This window comes from Canis lupus, chromosome 25 (assembly GCF_011100685.1).
Source record: "Canis lupus familiaris isolate Mischka breed German Shepherd chromosome 25, alternate assembly UU_Cfam_GSD_1.0, whole genome shotgun sequence".
Lineage (NCBI taxonomy): Eukaryota > Metazoa > Chordata > Mammalia > Carnivora > Canidae > Canis > Canis lupus.
This window is the reverse complement of record NC_049246.1, coordinates 43,222,746-43,240,915: the sequence shown is the minus strand read 5'-3', so window position 1 is coordinate 43,240,915 and position 18,170 is coordinate 43,222,746. Positions and strand designations below refer to the sequence as shown.

The window sequence follows — 18,170 nt, the reverse complement described above, 5'->3', positions numbered from 1 at the left end:
AGGTTGCATTGCCACAAATGCAAAAGAGATCTATTGAGATGGGAAGGGCTACTCTAAGTTCAAGTGTTTTTTTCTGTTTCTTGAAAATAACAAAATAAAATAATGTAATCTACATATTTTATATCTAGGGGGAACTCTTGGGACTCATTGGCATTCAAATTCAAACATGAATCTACCACTACAGCAGAGAAACTAATAAACAGTTTTTCTTTCACAGCTACCAGTTTCTTTCACTAAACATTCTGAAATCAGAGCGTCTGCAGAAGGCTAAACCCTTGGGCCTTACCTACAGAAAAGAACAGATGCATGCACGCTCTCATTTTAGAGAACCTGAAAATTTTTTTAAAAGAAGGAGTCAACTTTGGTTTTGAGTGTTTGGCCTGGGTACAATGTCTTTAAAAAGCAGATGACCAGCTTAGCTATCGACCATGCTGACCAGAAGTGGATCATATCACACAAAAACAGCGAATGGCCATCTCTTATAGAATATCAGAACAGAGCACAATTCCTGAGCACATTTTGCAGAGCTCCTTTCATCACTTAATCTTTGCTAACTGGTCTGGATTACAAACAGAATCGATACCAGAGGAAATGAAACAGACTGGTGAGCAACAGGGAAAGAAACCACAGTGGGCAGCTCTTCTGATACTCACGGTGATAATACCCACAATTGGTGGGAACATCCTGGTTATTCTGGCTATTTCACTGGAAAAAAAGCTGCAGTATGCTATCAATTATTTTCTAATGTCCCTAGCAGTGGCTGATCTGCTAGTTGGATTGTTTGTGATGCCGATTGCCCTTTTGACAATAATGTTTGGTAAGTATTTCACTTTGTTCCTGATATCAAACCAGAGAACTAAAATATACTATTAGAGAAATGAATACTCAGTCTTTAAAGATGGACCATTTAAAGATACAGTGAGTGAACAGTCCTTTGTTTCCATCATTTTCTATAGTTAATAATGTATTAAAGAACAAAAAATAATTTCTTAGAAACAATTCTACTCCTTCCCTACTCATCTAATGAAAGTCTAATCAGTCATCTAACCATTTAAAAAGTTATCCAGGTTAACATTATTCATAGATTCTGTGTTCGTCACTTAAAAATTATAGTGAAGAATGGACTTATACTTTAACTTTCCCATTATTAATACTTTTTCCCCTTGATAAAGCAACAACTAGGACACTCCCATGACAGGTATGCTCTGGGTTATTTATTAACGAAAAAAATCTTTGAAATCACTCAATTCCAATTTGAATCACTAAACTCCAATTTAAAATTGGAATTGTCCTAAAAATGTGTTATATTCCTTTATTGTTTGTGTACTTTAAACTTAAACCTAATTCTTACATATGTGTCATATTAAGAAAATATTATGTTTAGTTGCTAAAGGAAATGGTCTGGTTCACAGTGTCCTAAGAGATGATTCATCTATTTAATTTTTATGATTTCTAACCATTCACGTCCTTGATACAAGAAAACTGACCTAAAAAAAATTATTAAAAATAATTTATTAAAAATTATTAAAACAAGTGACCGAAACCAGAGTTATAATAATGTAGCTTGATATACAATATCAAGATATATATAGCTTTGTTATAATAAAAAAGATAATGAAAAAAAAGATAATATTAAAATTAAGTAGTTTTCATTTATGTGTATTCTTGCTAGTTATAGAATTTGGGTAAATACAAATAATTGCTGATAAATTATGAGGGTTTCTAAGAATAAGCAGTAAGAGGATACTTAGTCAATGCTCGGCAAAAATTGATATTCTATTCTTTAACTGCTTAAGAAAAATGATTATTTGCAGAAGATAGGGCTTCTTGAAATTTATACGGTGAGGAAAAAAATATTTCAGGTTACAGAAATAAAGTTTATTTAACTAGAATACATATTAGAAGGAAAACAAAAACTCCAATAAAAATATTATATTTAGGTTTAAATCTTAGATTTTTAAGTGTAGAATGATATCTAAAATTAAGTATTTGAATCCCCAAATATCAGATGGTGACAGGCTGAAACTTTCCATTCTAAATTAACATCTAACCCAGGCTTTAAATTCTGTAGCAAAAAATAAAAAATAATAATAATAAATAAATAAATAAATAAATAAATAAATAAATTAATTAATTTTGTAGCAGAACAAGCAGTAAGGATCTATAGTTTTAATGGTCTCTTTAATAGTACTATTTATCCTCTTCTCTTTTATAAATTTATAACTTTTTGAATAATTTGGTACAACATGATATGACCTAATAAAACACAAAAACAGGTAAGAGAGATAATTCCTGTAGTCCACAGGAAAAGAGTAGGTATTTGGAGCTGACAACTAAGCTTATATTTAAGCTGGGAGTCTGGGGCCAGGGGGTCCCTGGGTGGCTTAGTGGTTTAGTGCCTGCCTTCGTCCCAGGGCGTGATCCTGGGGTACTGGGATCGAGTCCCACGTCGGGCTCCAGGCATGAAGCCAGCTTCTCCCTCCTCTGGTGTCTCTGCCTCTCTCTCTCTCCCTCCCTCCCTCCCTCTCTCTCTCTCTGTGTGTGTCTCTCATGAAAAAATAAATAAAATCTTAAAAATAAAATAAAATAAAATAAAATAAAATAAAATCCTTTATAATCCCAAACACTTTTACTATCAGTAACTAAGCTCTACAGGGGGATTCAATTTTTAAAAAATAACCTGGGAACTTAACCACTATTTAAAAATTATTGCATTAAATTCATTATTAAAAACATTATCCTATTTCTATGAAAAACTGCATACTCTGCCCTCTAAAAAGGTCCAAAGGAAGCATTCATAAACTAGAACTGCATATATTATAAATTCATACTAACTTCAAATACTAAGGTTTAAAGCCCTTTACATGTTAACAAATACAAAGACTTTCTAAATTAATGCATTTATAAGAATTTCTGATAACTTTAAAAGGCAGGAGATTTTATATCTTTTTATCTCATTATAGAAATAATCTTATGAACTTCTGAAGTCTATACAAACAAACAAAAGTGTCCCTGATTCTGTAAACATAAAAAATTAACTACCACTGAGTGGTATGAGTGATTTTAATGATCTCAGGGAAATTTAATGAAAGGAATAAAAGAAACTTTACATAAGCTAATGTTTTAATAAAGTTAAGTTTTAAAAAAAGAGCAGTATAACTTTAAAAACAGAATTTCCACTTTTTACCAAGATTATGATAAGAGGCCTAACATGGTCTCTCAAATGAACTCTGATATCTGTGTCAGTTTTTCTGTCACTTCTTTCACTCTGGGAGCACTAGACCTAACCTTTATTCATAGGTCTAGTTTTAACTGTCTTATGTATAATTTCGAAAATTCACAAGTTAGTAGCTTATAACATAAGGCTCGAAAATGCCTACTCAGAAGGCATTGAGAAATACTTGAGTAGGATGCAAAGGAAAACAGAACAGCATATGCCAATATAAAAAAGACAGGATGTTCACAGTTTAAGAACTTCTCTGAACTTTCCCTTCTCTCATTAAATAAATGATTAAAATGTGAAAGGAGAAAATATAGTGTTTGGTCATTACTGGTTTATTTATAACTTAAGTTTTAATCCATGTTTCAGGATTAAAGTTGAAACAGCATCTGTGGTAGCGCTGGCAGAGGGTGTATAAAATAAAGTGGCTGAAAGATAGAGGTCTGAATCAAGACACTGCAGGCATTGAATCCTGGTTCTCCTGTGCTGGCTTAGACAAGTCACTTAACACATCAGGTTCAATCACCTTGTCTGTAAAACAGGTATGATGAATCTTACACATTGCAGGCTATGCAATGTGAAATGGTCAACTAAGGCCCAATACATAATAGGCACTAATGACTGGCAAGTATTAGTAGAGTATAAAAAGAGTATATATGATTTAGTTTTTTTTTTTTTAATTTTTATTTATTTATGATAGTCACAGAGAGAGAGAGAGAGAGAGGCAGAGACATAGGCAGAGGGAGAAGCAGGCTCCAAGCACCGGGAGCCCGACGTGGGACTCGATCCCGGGTCTCCAGGATCGCGCCCTGGGACAAAGGCAGGTGCCAAACCGCTGTGCCATCCAGGGATCCCTATGATTTAGTTTAGATGTGAGTCTGACCAGAGATGAAACATGTACAGCAGTAAAAGAAAAAAAAATCAGTTATTTAAGCAGTGAAATGCTGCTCTACAATTCTTAAATAAGGGAGAAAAGCAATTAAAGGCACTTCTTTTTGGAAAGTAGAAATTTAAAAAATCAAGAAAACAATTTCTTAAGTATTAATCACTTGAAACATTTAAAACACTATCATATTAGACATTTACTCCCAAAATATTTTATATGCTCAAATGTAATGGGAAAACGACAACAAAAAGAAAACAGAAGCTTGATAATAAAAACCGAAGCACTGATCGGTCTCTTTTTCTGGAAGATAAAGATGAAAAGAAATGGGCATGGGACGGACGCCTGGGTGGCTCAGCAGTTGAGCGTCTGTCTGCCTTCAGCTCAGGTTGTGATCCTGGAGTCCTGGGATTGAGTTCCGCATCAGGCTCCCTGTATGGATGGAGCCTGCTTCTCCCTCTGCCTGTGTCTCTGCCTCTCTCTCTGTGTCTCTCATGAATAAATAAATAAAATCTTAAAAAAAAAAGGGGGGGGGCGGTTTGAGAACTATGTCCTTTTTGGATATTAAGCTATTTAGGATTTGTCCTACTCTAATATATTCATTTACCTTGGTAAACTCCAGGCACAACTCTCTTAGGATAGCTAAAAATACAGTCATTTAAATCCTCAAAAGGCAAATATCTTAGGTCTCAGATTTACAGACCAATTTTAATTATTTTCTGAACTAATCACATTACTCAGCTTTCAAACTAAAAACTTGCCCAAGAGAAAGCAGGTTTCAGATCACATGAGTCCATCTCACTAAGAAATGGGAGTTTCTGGTTAAAAAAACTCAGGTTTTTATATCAGTTAAAAAGACAGCAAAATAAATAATTAAAAAGTAAAAAGACAAGCATGGCAATACATACAGATATTTATGTTTGCTATTTATGTGTATATATATAAAGAAAGAGAGTAAAAGGCATACTTTCATGACAAATTAAAAGATAAACATGTTTTCATGCCTTTTTAAAAAGAGTACAACTTCAAGTTCAACTGGATACATGCATTCTTGCTACAGTGGGCAGGAGGTCAAACATACTGATTTTGCAGTGATAATATGACTTAACATTTCTAAGTAGGAGTGTTTTAATGGGTCGGCTAGTTGGCCAGTTTCTGTCAAACAATATTAGTAATAAGAACTAACATTTATTGAGTGCTTTCTCTATGCCAGACATTGTTCTAAACACTTTATATTATTGCATTTAATCTTCAAAGCAATCCTATAAAATTGGTTATCATCATCATTATTCCTAGTTTACAAGAGAGGACATCGGAATGAGAAATTATATCAACCAAAACAGTCATATTTGGCAAAGAGCCAACATTTACCTCAAAATAACTCTACCTAACAAGACAGCCATAGAGTTTTCTCTTGGGACAAGGCAGAACAAAATATTTTTTAAAGTTATATTTCATATTAAATGATACAGAATACTCGGTTCTTAACCAGTACTTGTATGACTCTTTGAGATGATTGCAAGATCTCTTTGCTGAGAAAGATATTGGACCTAGGCCCATGCCTATGAAGTTGCTGAACCCTGTCTGGAGACAAACAGAAAGTGATGTAACTGAATGGCAAAATTACCACTTTTTATGTATGGTGGTACCTGAAGCATGCAAGTTTTCATTTTAACAACAAAACATTTGTGCTATTAATTTTTTTGGATAAATAATGATCTATAACCCAAGACTCACAAGATTTGTTTTCCTCCTATAATTACTGATCTGTCATTATTTCAGGCAGTCATAGAAGTGCTATTATTCAAATCTTATTGAAATTAAATTCCTCTTTAATTTGGGAGGGACTTATGGGTGGCTCAGTGGTTGAGCGTCTATCTGCCTTCGGCTCAGAGCGTGATCCTGGAGTCCCGGGATTGAGTCCTGTATCGGGCTCCTTGCATGGAACCTGCTTCTCCTGTCTCTGCCTCTCTCTCTCTCTGGTGTCTCTTCTGAATGAATAAATAAAATCTTAAAAAAAAAAAAAAAAGATTAATTTGGGAGAAGGTAAAGGAAGAAGTAGGTTTTTCTTTTTTTTTTCATTTTTTAAAAATTTATTTATTCATAGAGAGAGAGAGAGAGAAAGAGAGAGAGAGAGAGAGAGAGAGAGAGAGATAGGCAGAGACACAGGCAGAGGGAGAAGCAGGCTCCATGCAGGGAGCCCGACATGGGACTCGATCCCATGTCTCCAGGACTGCACCCTGGGCTGCAGGCAGCGCTAAATCGCTGCGCCACTGGGGCTGCCCTGAAGTAGGTTTTTCAAAGAAATTTTGTGTACTTTCTGTGAGACAACAAATACTATGTATAATTTAATAGTTTTCCCTTTTTTTGTCTTAGCTTTTATGAAAAAAACAAAACAAAACAAAAAACAAAACTCAGAGCCCCAGAACAGCAGTAATTAATTTAGTTCACGTACCTGATAACTTATTTCTTATACTGACTCTCATATATATGAGAAAGGTATATACTTTTCTTTTTATATAAATTTGTAACTGGTCCATTTTAAATAGTATAGTAAACTCTTATGGAAATAAGCTGGACATAATACATTACAACAAATAAATGAAATTTTAAATCCTTAAAACAATTAAAACTCCTAATAAAAGGGATGCCTGGGTGGCTCAGTGGTTGGGCATCTGCCTTCAGCCCAGGGCATGATCCTGGGGTCCCAGGATTGAGTCCCACATCGGGCTCCCGGCATGGAGCCTGCTTCTCCCTCTGCCTGTGTCTCTGCCTCTCTCTGTGTTTCTGTCATGAACAAACAAATAAAATCTTAAAAGAAAAAAAAAAAAAAAAAAACTCCTAATAAAAATAACAAAGTTTTGGAAAGTTACCCTACTCACACCAAACCAACTAAACCTTTTTTAGTTATTCTGAATAGTAAGAAACTTTTCTGACCTTGAGCCTATCAAATTAATACTAACTGAAAAGAATTATAGAAATGAAAGTATCTGGACTAGGGAAAATCCCTTTATAACCTGAGAATGTCTAGAACTGTTTTTAATTTGTATAAATTCTTAGATTACCTCAATCTATTTAGGCAGACAAGCTTTTTGTTTTGTTTTGTTTTATAGAAAAGGTTTCTATAAATTTAATGCAGTTATATTACTTTTATGTTCTTTTCATAAAAAGTCTATTGACTAGTATCTTCACGAAATTTGCAATTATAAAGGTTAATCATGAAGATCCATCTCTCTCAATCCTAAACCTCATACCACAGTCTCCTTACTTAAAGATCAAGTCCCATGTCAGGCTCCCTGTATGGAGCCTGCTTCTCCCTCTGCCTGTGTCTCTGCCTCTCTCTCTCTCTCTCTCTGTGCGTCTCTCATGAATAAATAAATAAAATATTTAAAAAAAAAAAAGAAGAAAGAAAAGAAAATTCTCTATCATGTCTCAGTATTTCTACTGTTAGCAGTAAGTACTGACCAAAATAATACAATTCTAGTAATCTGCATTAATTTCAGAATCTACTTTGCATCCCAAAATTGGGAGTTTATAAACTAAACTCATTCTGTTGGAAAGTAAGCCTAATCAAGCTTCACAGGCTTAAAGAGCACTAAAGAGCTTTCTCTATTAGCCCACAATTAGGAATATATAAGTCATACTATTTTCCAAAGACATGTACTTCTTACATGAGAGTTCTATTGTGGCTTCCTGCTCATGGCTACTAGATTTATAACTAAAATTTTTGAGATCTTAATTTAAAAACAAACATAGTTAGAAAAGCTAAATATGCCAGTTTAAAACTATAATCAGTATCTCTTGTAGCTCTAGAGATGAGTATTTTTCTATCTTCTGCTCAGTCCTAAATGTAGAACTGCAGGATAGTTAGAAATGTAGTCTCATTTCAAGTAGTTTCCACTGCGAAATGCTATCATGTGTTTTTTTTTTCACTCTACTTGAACTGTTAGTTTGCTTAAGCTGAGGTCCATTGTTGCCTTTCACTGTCCAAAGTCCTTTTCTACTTATCAACAGAGACTCTGAAAACTATGACTAAGAGGAAGAAAAATCTAATTGATTAGATTCTTTCTGGTTTTTTTTTTTTTTTTTTGGATTAGATTCTTTCTAAAGATTTCTCTGCCATAGATTTATTTTGAGATGTCTCTCATATATTCCTTTCTATGAGGCTTTCTAAGTGCTTATCCTACACCAGTGAACAAATGTAGGTGTATCTTTTAAGACCCAAGACACAATGTTTCCCAGTCTTCTAAAACAATACTCCTCATTTATTTGCATACTTTGGAAAAAAACATATTCAAGTCAATCTCAAAACTCTCTAAGTGATAGTCTTTTTTTTGTGGGGGAGGGGTCTGGGATGCTAACCTCTCTCCACCCCCAGGCTTCTTGAATTCGAACAGTTTACAACTGGAGTTTCTTGGTGTTCTGAAATCCTAAAATGACATCTTGATCTTTCTTCAATCAACCCAATGATTTTATACCTGTCAAAGTCAGATAAACATGCAAAAACCAGGAAAAGTAGTTTATACTTTGTCAGTGAACATACAATTAAACTGTAAAAAGGATTTAGATAATCTCACATATATAGCATTTGTTCTATACAGAGGTAATTTGCTTTTATAGCAAGGTCTAAAATTGTGTGTGTGTGTGTGTGTGTGTGTGTGTGTGTGTGTGTTAGTAAAGTGGATTCTAACTGAAATATTCTAGGGCAAACCCTAAAATAAATTTTAGCTGTTTTAGAACTGCAATATGTATATCCTGGGTTATGAATAATATACAATATATTAACCCATATGTATATAGATACTTGTCTAAATAAATTTATTGGAAAGCTATGTAGGATAGTATCATATCCAAAATCTTAAATTTTTCAAAGTCAGTATTTCTCAAGTACTTAATAAGACTGTATGAAGTATAAATACTTTCTTTTTATAAGAGTTTGTTACATAAAGTAAGTAGTATGTTTAATCTTGAGACTTGCTCTTTAAACTGGGTCCCCAGTGACAGGACTGAATTATGGAATATGAAAGGATAACAATCCATTTGTCTTCAGAATAATCTGAAGCCATTCCTTTTGCAAACTTTATTTTGGAACTACTTCTGTCAAAAAGAAAAGTCAAATCATTCCACTTAATTATTTCACCAAATGAGAGTCTGCTATAAATAAAGATCATGCTGCCAGTTATTGGTAGAAATGAGCCAAATCCTAGGTTTCACTAAAACTCTCATTCTAATACTTTTTGCCACATTACACTGCTTCCTCTATATGGTAAAATATATTCTTTTCATACAAAAGCAGCTTAAAAATTAATTTTATTTGACTAGCAAGGTTAAGTTCCAGTTGCAACTATGTGAAAAATTTTAAAAGATCACAAAAGAAACAGACAAAAGAGCAACAATCAAATTAATGCTAAAAATGCTAAACTGATTTTGAAAAAGGGCACTGTGATTATTATACAAAATAGAAAATGTATTTAAAAGGTATCATTTACAGAAATATACTTAATATTACTAACTCCATTACCTTAAGTTGGATGTCTTGTGGAGGCTAAGTCATAAAATTTCAGGTAAACAACAACAATAATAAAAATATGTATCACTTTAAAAATAAAGTGCAGATTGAAGACTGTCATTTTGCAGGAGAATGTTTTTGTTTTGTTTTTCAGAGACTATATGGCCCCTCCCACTTGTTCTATGCCCTGCCTGGTTATTTCTTGATGTTCTTTTCTCTACTGCATCCATCATGCATCTCTGTGCCATTTCTGTGGATCGTTATATAGCCATCAAAAAGCCAATCCAGGCCAATCAAAGTAACTCACGAGCTACAGCATTCATCAAGATTACAGTGGTATGGTTAATTTCAATAGGTATGTGGGGAACAGCAGGGTGTGGAGTGGGGTAAATAAATAGCTTTTGGTTTCTTTTGGGTAAGAAAAATACCAGGCTTGGTAGTCTGTGAAACTCAACAAGAGAGGTCAAGGCAGATTACTGATATACCAACACAAGCTCCTTATGCCACGTCATCACATAGCTTCTAAACCATACTATCAGCAACACATGCAAAAAAGCAAAAAGCTCATGTCCTCAGAAAGAACCATCTTCACAATGTTTACTGAGATATCTTCTTGCTTTGATCTTGACATGCAAAAAGACTAAGCCTAAAAACACTTTTCATTTTTGTCAACAGATCATTAAGGTCTAGGCAGCATCCAAAATCTCAAAACTATATTAAAGTAACAATAAAATAAAATCTTTGGTCACACTTAAGAAGATAGGAAAAGAGTAAAAAAAAAAAAAACCCAAACATTTTGTATGCAGGTATTAAAGATCATAAATTCATCTTGGAGGCCAATATGTGTATAGAATAAAGGCAGTAAGTGTCTACATAAGTGTTTTAGATAGATGTTTAATCAGAGGTTTTAAGGGAGATGCAAGTGATACTCAGAAATGATTTACAGAAGAAAAATACTATTTCTTCTAAACTGTCTTATGCCCCTGTGCCCATCTTTAATGCTCAAAGATAGCTGCTATAATAGAGTATCTTAGCATGAAATACAGCGTAAGTAACCCAAACTTCTTATAAGCTAATATTAGAAAAACAGATTCACAATTACTATGATCATTAATAGTGTGACTAGCAGATTAATTTCTTCCAAAAAAAAAAAAATTAAGAGAGATCTGGAATACAAAAGGAAAACAAGGAAAGCAAGATAATGAGTGATTTTTATATTCCTGAAATAATACCAGGGAGGTAAAAATAAGGAGTGTTACTACTCTGGCTTGGGAAGAAAGTAGGGTCAAGGAAAAGTCTATTTAAAATGAACAGATTTGCAAACAGTGAGATAGGCTAGTTTTGGGGGTAGACACTGACAGAGCAGAAGTCCCCCCCCAAAAGAAGCCAGACAAAGAGCTTGGGAGATAATGGCTAATAGTCACCAAAACGTAGAGTGGAAAGGAGGGAAACTAGAATAGCTCATGCCAAAAGTCCCATATCTTTGGTAAGTTCACTGACATAAGGGAGAGGACAGGGTAGATAGTATGAGGTGTGGGTGTGAGTGTGTGTTTTGGGGTAGGGTGGGAGAAATGAGGAAAAGGCAGAGAGAAGACAGGAGAAATGATCCTTAAGAACTAAGACATTTGAAACCATGAATATGTTCAAGCCAATAAACAGTCTTAGAAGGGATGCCTCAATTAAGGCTAGATCCCATGAATTCATAAACAGATCAAGCCTTTGTTGATTACCTATGATATACTAAGAAACAGGAATATAAAGATAAATAAAGAGTTTTTATGTTCAAGGAAGGCAGATAATAAATTAGATTAATATAAAGTGTTAGTATGCAGAAGGAAAAGAATAAAAAGAAGACCTCAGATTTATAGCTTTGGAAGGGATTTTATAAATTCACTTTTTCCTTTTTCCTTTTTCCTTTTATAGATAAGAAACCTAGAGGTTTTAAATAGTTGGCTTAAAGATTATTAACAACTTTTTGGCACCAAGGTCAAGATCAACACTGTTCCTTTCATCACATTTGTTTTGTAGGACCAGAGACAATTTAGTAACTTTGTAAAAGAAAAAGCAGATGTTAGGGTTAGTTCGGTTTTTAAATTCTGCAAAGTGCTAAAAAAAAGCTCACTTCTTCTGGACTTAGTTATCCTAGGTAAGCCCTGGCAAATAGTAAAGAATGAAAGATTAAGGGGATAAGGGTATAAAAAGTACCAGTGAAAACTTGATATACTAACTATACTTATGTTATATATAACTAATACTTATGTTATTTACGGACCACCAAGCTGGTTGAGAAGGTAATGTGAGTCTTGAAAGAGATTAATGGAATGTGAAAATAGAGAAGGAAGAATGGACTAAAGGTCAAGATAGTAAAAAGAAGTCTCACAGTAATGGAGAGCAGCAGGACAAGAAAGGGAAAAATCAAAGTTCATGGTTTTAGATATGGGACAGTTTTAAGAGGGCTTATGGATGGCTTCACGAATACAAAAAATAATGAGGGCTGATACACCCGAAACTAATAACACTGTATTTTAATTACACTGGAATTAAAATTTTAAAAATAATAAGAGAAATTAGAGTGGAGTTCAACAGACATAAAATGAAGGTGTCAGAAGGGTCATCAATGAGATCAAGTCAAGGAAGGTAAGAGCAGTGGAACAGTGCAAAGGAAGGCTATATAGCAAGGTGCTGAATCCATTGAGGAAGATGAACAGATGTCCTGGATGGAAAACAGAGTGGTGTAAGCAGATTAAACAGACCTCAAAAGGGAAGGGCTCTGGGGGGAAAGAACAGCATAACGATCTCTTAGAAATAACAAGGTAGGGATCCCTGGGTGGCTCAGCGGTTTATTGCCTGCCCCTCTGGCCCAGGGCATGATCCTGGACTCCCAGGATCGAGTCCCACGTCGGGCTCCCTGAATGGAGCCTGCTTCTCCCTCTGCCTGTTCTCTGCCTCTCTGTGTCTCTTATGAATAAATAAATAAAATCTTAAAAAAAAAGAAAGAAAGAAAGAAAGAAAGAAAGAAAGAAAGAAAGAAAGAAAGAAAGAAAGAAAGAAAGAAAGAAATAACAGGGTAGTCCAGGGGTCAGCCAACTTTTCTTGTAAAGGGCAAGATAGTAAATATTTTGGGCTTGCAAGCTCTTAATGATTTCAGTCACAACTACCCAACACTGCAGCAGTGGAGTAAAAGCAGTCATAAACAATTTGTTAACAAATGGGTATGGCTGTGTTCCAACAAAATTTACAAAACCAGAATTCAGGCCAGGTTCGGCCCTCAAGCTATAATGTGCTAACCTCTAGCATAGAACAGTAAGTATACAGAATCCTCTTTCTGGTGGTGGTCTTGAGGAAAAGTAGAAAAGGCAGTAACCTCCCTGTTAGAAAGGATCTGAGGAAATTATTTCTGTCAAAGGTTATTCAGCTACCATAAAAAGGCTGTAGTGCTATGAGATTCATAAAAAACTCAAGGATTCTAAAAGTTTTTAAAGATCAGTCAATTCAGACTTCTTTTTAAGAATTTGCTGTTTCAAAGGGAAAGGATTTAGGATGACACTTGTGTGCTTGTCTTTCTAATAAGCTAACTCACTACGCAAGATCATATTTAAGTACCCACTTCATGATATTTAAAGTATTAGAAAATTAGCACAAGATACATTTCTTTCATATCTGTTACAGGAACCTTCAATTTGAAAATTAATTTTATTAATTTTTAAGTAGCATTTTTAAAAAAAAACAATGAACTCCCCTTAGTTTTCCCTAAGTCATCAGAGGAAAAGATTAAGACATTCATAAACTTCAAAAACTAAAAATGTCTGTCAAATGAAACTCTGTAGCCTCAAAGATAATAGATATATATCTAGAATTAAGATACTGCATGAATGTACTCCCTTTAAATCAACTACATTCGATTATAAAAATAAAGCAAATTCTCTCCTGAATTCCTTTCCCTTAACCTGGGATAGAGCAACAAACACAGAGTATGAGAAATGAGAATAAGTGAAGACATTCTGTCTTATTTCATGGATATACTACAGCTTTAGGGAAGCTTAAATTATAAACTTAAAATGACCAATCAATCTGTTTAAAAACAGCAGGTCTGCTTACTTAGCTTTCATTTGTTGTTAAATCTTCCCTTGATTAAATGCTTTGAGATTCCACATTGTGTGTACTAGGAATGACAATACAGTAACCACAAAAAGTCACTAAGATAAACTCTAAGAGTCAAAGGTCATAAATTTAACTTCATTTATATTATTTTCTCTTCCTTAGGCATTGCCATTCCAGTCCCTATTAGAGGGATAGAAACTGATCGGAGTAACCCAAGCAACATCACCTGTGTGCTGACAAAGGATCGTTTTGGCAACTTCATGCTGTATGGCTCACTGGCTGCCTTTTTTACACCTCTGGCAATCATGATTGTCACCTACTTTCTCACTATCCGTGCTTTACAGAAGAAAGCTTCCTTGGTCAAAAACAAGCCACCTCCATGCCTAACATGGCTGACTGTGTCTACAGCTTTCCGAAGGAATGAAACACCTTGCTCGTCACCTGAAAAGGTGGCAATGCTGGATGGTTCCCACAAAGACAGAACTCTGCCCAGCTCAAGTGATGACCTACTTATGCGAAGAATGTCCACAGCTGGAAAAAAGTCCATGCAGACCATTTCCAACGAACAGAGAGCCTCCAAGGTTCTAGGGATTGTTTTTTTTCTCTTTTTGCTTATGTGGTGTCCCTTTTTTATTACAAATGTAACTTTAGTTTTGTGTGATTCCTGCAACCAGACTACTCTCAATATGCTTCTGGAGGTATTTGTGTGGATAGGCTATGTTTCCTCAGGAGTAAATCCTTTGGTTTACACCCTCTTCAATAAAACATTTCGGAATGCATTTGGCCGATATATTACCTGCAATTACCAGGCCATGAAATCAGTAAAAACTGTCAGAAAATGCTCCAGCAATAACTACTTCCGAAATGGCAGAGAACTCAAAGTTTTTCATGAAACGTGGAATGCGAAATGGTATTAATCCTGCCACGTACCAGAGCCCAATGAGGCTCTGCAGTTCAACCATTCACGCTTCCTCAATCATTCTACTAGATACACTTCTCATCACAGAAAATGAAGGTGACAAAACTGAAGAGCAAGTCAGTTATGTATAGAAGGAATAGAGGTGGGATCCCTGGGTGGCGCAGCGGTTTAGCGCCTGCCTTTAGCCCAGGGTGCGATCCTGGAGACCCGGGATCGAATCCCACATCGGGCTCCCGGTGCATGGAGCCTGTTTCTCCCTCTGCCTGTGTCTCTGCCTCTCTCTCTCTCTGTATCTCTCATGAATAAATAAATAAAATTAAAAAAAAAAAAAAAAAAAAAAGAAGGAATAGAGGTATTCACCTAATTAATATAACGATGAGTAGGGTGACAAAGCAGATAGAAATGTACCAAGAATTATATAAAAAGCTTTAAGTCATCTATCAAGTAATCTCTTTAATATAAGAGTTATATATTAAGATTATGCAATTTTCTTTATTTGGACAAAACTACTCCATTTCTGGAGTACAAAATTGCAGCTGTTCAAAATCATTTTGTACAGCCACAAAAAAAAAAAAAAAAAATCCAGCACTCTGGGTAAATGTTAAGGTATTCAATGAAATAAAATTAATCAACCAAATTTTAGTTTTAAAAACAAACAATGTCATTATAAGAATTTGTTTTGGCACTTGGCGGGATGAGCACTGGGTGTTATGCTATATGTTGGCAAATTGAACTCCAATAAAAATAAATAAAATAACATAAAATGAATTGTTTTGTTTCTAATGGTATGCAAATCTGTGCTAAGAATGAAACAGAACAAGACAAAAAAAAGCATTAACCTCTTCAAAACCTGGGGATCCCTGGGTGGCGCAGCGGTTTGGTGCCTGCCTTTGGCCCAGGGCGCGATCCTGGAGACCCGGGATCGAGTCCCACATCGGGCTCCCTGCATGGAGCCTGCTTCTCCCTCTGCCTGTGTCTCTGCCTCTCTCTCTCTCTCTCTGTGTGACTATCATAAATAAATAAAAATTAAAAAAAAAAAAACCTCTTCAAAACCTTAAGAACAAAAAACAAACAAAACAAAACAAAACAAAATAAAAAACCTTAAGAACATAATGCATAACACAGAACAACAGTTACAGGCACAGAAGACTTAAAGTGAGTGCGTAAAATTACACCATCTGGAGGTAAACCAAGATTGTCATTTACAGTCTGGCTCAGTTAAACATAGTCATGATTTTGCTTTCATCAGGAAACTTGTCTTGATGGAAGGGGAAGGGAGGATAGTTGTTGGCTACCACACAAAGTAACAGGATCTCAGAACAAGAGCTATTTGTTAAGTGGCTGATACCAAGTATCTACTCACCAGAAGCGAGTCTAAACTTAGAGAAGGAGGAGGAAGCAAATGACATTACTCCGGGGTACCTCAACCTCATTTTGTTCTGTAAAGAACATGTGCAAACTGGAACCATGGGATCTTGATTCAGAAATCTAAACTTCAATGACCTCATAATGACCCCAAAACTTGGTTAACTTCTGGCATTTTTTATTCACCCTTTCCTTATTTCATTTTGTATTGCTGGATCTAGGAATAAGTCCAAACTCTGTCACTAGCTGACTAAATACATGAAAGTTATTTAATTTCTCTGAGCCTCAATTTTCTCATCGACATTTCATAGGGTTCTTATGAGAATGAGTACACGTGGGCAGTCTGTCCATAGTAGCCAATTCTAATTATATCAGATATTTAATAGTTACACTATTCTCATAAATGGTGAACAAATTTAGGGTGAGGGTCTGCAGTGAAAACAGCAAATATCTTTCTTTATAGGCTGAACCATTCTTATGTCTTATGTCTCAACCTATTGTTCTAGTGCTATCCTTCTCCAAATGATTAAGTTTAAGAAAATTACTTTGAGGGACACCTGGGTGGCTCAGCGGTTGAGCTTCTGCCTTTGGCTCAGGGCATGATCTCACATCGGGATCGAATCCCACATTGGATTGCAATAGCCTGCCTCTCTGTCTGTGTCTCTGCCTCTCTCTCTCTGTGTCTCTCATGAATAAATAAATAAAATATATATTAAAAAAAAAGAAAAAAAGAAAATTACTTCGAGAAATGTGTTGGCTATGGAGAGGCTCAGCAAAAGTGAACCAGGTATATATTCTTGTGCAAATGGGAGAATTCTTCCCTAGAACATAGAAAATAGATATTATGGGCTCTATGTCATCTGCCACAGAGTATATCTTACAAATTTAATCCCTAAATCTCAAAGTTTTAGGCACTTTCCCCCATCAGTCTAAGATTTCTTAAGAGCATGAAGGGTGGCCCATTTCAGATAGGCAAAATAATTTACATTCCTAAAAAAATTATTATCTATTTTGGTTCTAGTTTCTAATATGATGAAGTATGACATATATTAAGATTTATATTCTTGCCAAGTCACATAAGATTAAGTTTTCTGAAGTTACTTTAACAGTATTCCAAACTGCATCATATATATCTGAAGGTATATGTAACTGTTTCAGGACATCTAAATACTAGAGATGGCACTCACAATGCCAAGGCTCTACCTCGAGACAAACTAGATTAAATGGACCACCTTCTCACATGCTCTATACTGTCTCCAAATTTTGTATATGCTTAAACCTACAGATACCTACAAAATAAACTATATGACCCTTAAACTAGTTAGCTTCAATTCCTGGAAAAAAAAAAAATCTTTGCTTATAATCAGCTGAGAGATCTTTCTCTAGCTAACGAGAAATTCTACTATTGCTACTTCTAGAAAATAAAAACTCCAATATAAACTATTTCTGAAAAAGTACAACAGAGCACAAACTTTTACCATTCTGATCTGATTCTTTGATTTCAGAATACTTTAAAGAAATCTATAATTTAAAAAAAAATAAAAAAAGAAATCTATAATTTTAAAGCAAATTTCAGAAGTTAACCACACCTATGACAACAAAGGCTAGTTTTCCCTTCAAAGAGTAGACTGTACCTCTTTAGAAAAATAATTTTGAAAAAAACCTTTCATTTGTTTTCATATTTATTATTAATTAATGAAGGGGAAAACCAAAGTAAAGAAAGAGTAAAAAAAAAAGACAAAAATTAAGGAAGTTATAACATCAAGAACATAAACACAAGGACATTGAGGCAGAATACAGAGTATATACCAAACATACAAAATTGTGAATGGAGATACTGTAAAGATGATTCTTGCATTTGGTAGTAACTAGCTGACTAATGGGGTTCTTTCAAATTCTAAGGATCCATGATGGCACAATTTTTATACTGAAGGACCATTTTTTTATAGTCTAAAAAAATGTACCAGGAATCTCCCTCACATCTTGCAAGATCCATCAATATCTGAAAGCATATTAATACATACACTGAGAAATATCCAATTTTATATTTTAATAGCTTAAGTCAGAGCAAAGATGATCTGGGACCTCCAGGATTATCTAATTTTAAGAAAAGTCTATAACAAGGGCACCTGGGTGACTCAGTCAGTTAAGAGTCTGACTCTTGATTTTGGCT

At 34.8% G+C, this 18,170-nt stretch overlaps 2 protein-coding genes and 1 long non-coding RNA gene across 3 annotated transcripts in view; 1 reads left to right on the top strand and 2 right to left on the bottom strand.

The window, feature by feature from the left end:
* Positions 1–18,170, bottom strand: part of PSMD1 (proteasome 26S subunit, non-ATPase 1) — a 93,231-nt gene that overhangs the window by 39,418 nt on the left and 35,643 nt on the right. The window lies entirely within an intron of this gene.
* Positions 469–14,630, top strand: HTR2B (5-hydroxytryptamine receptor 2B). Its single transcript, NM_001024633.1, is given in 3 exon segments — positions 469–817; positions 9,767–9,967; positions 13,876–14,630. Coding segments are annotated over 3 exon segments (1,305 nt in total).
* Positions 4,601–16,570, bottom strand: LOC119865961. The gene is made up of 3 exons (XR_005378801.1): positions 15,996–16,570; positions 8,466–8,581; positions 4,601–6,113 (listed from the first exon to the last, which is right to left on the bottom strand). It is a non-coding gene; the product is annotated as an uncharacterized LOC119865961 (long non-coding RNA).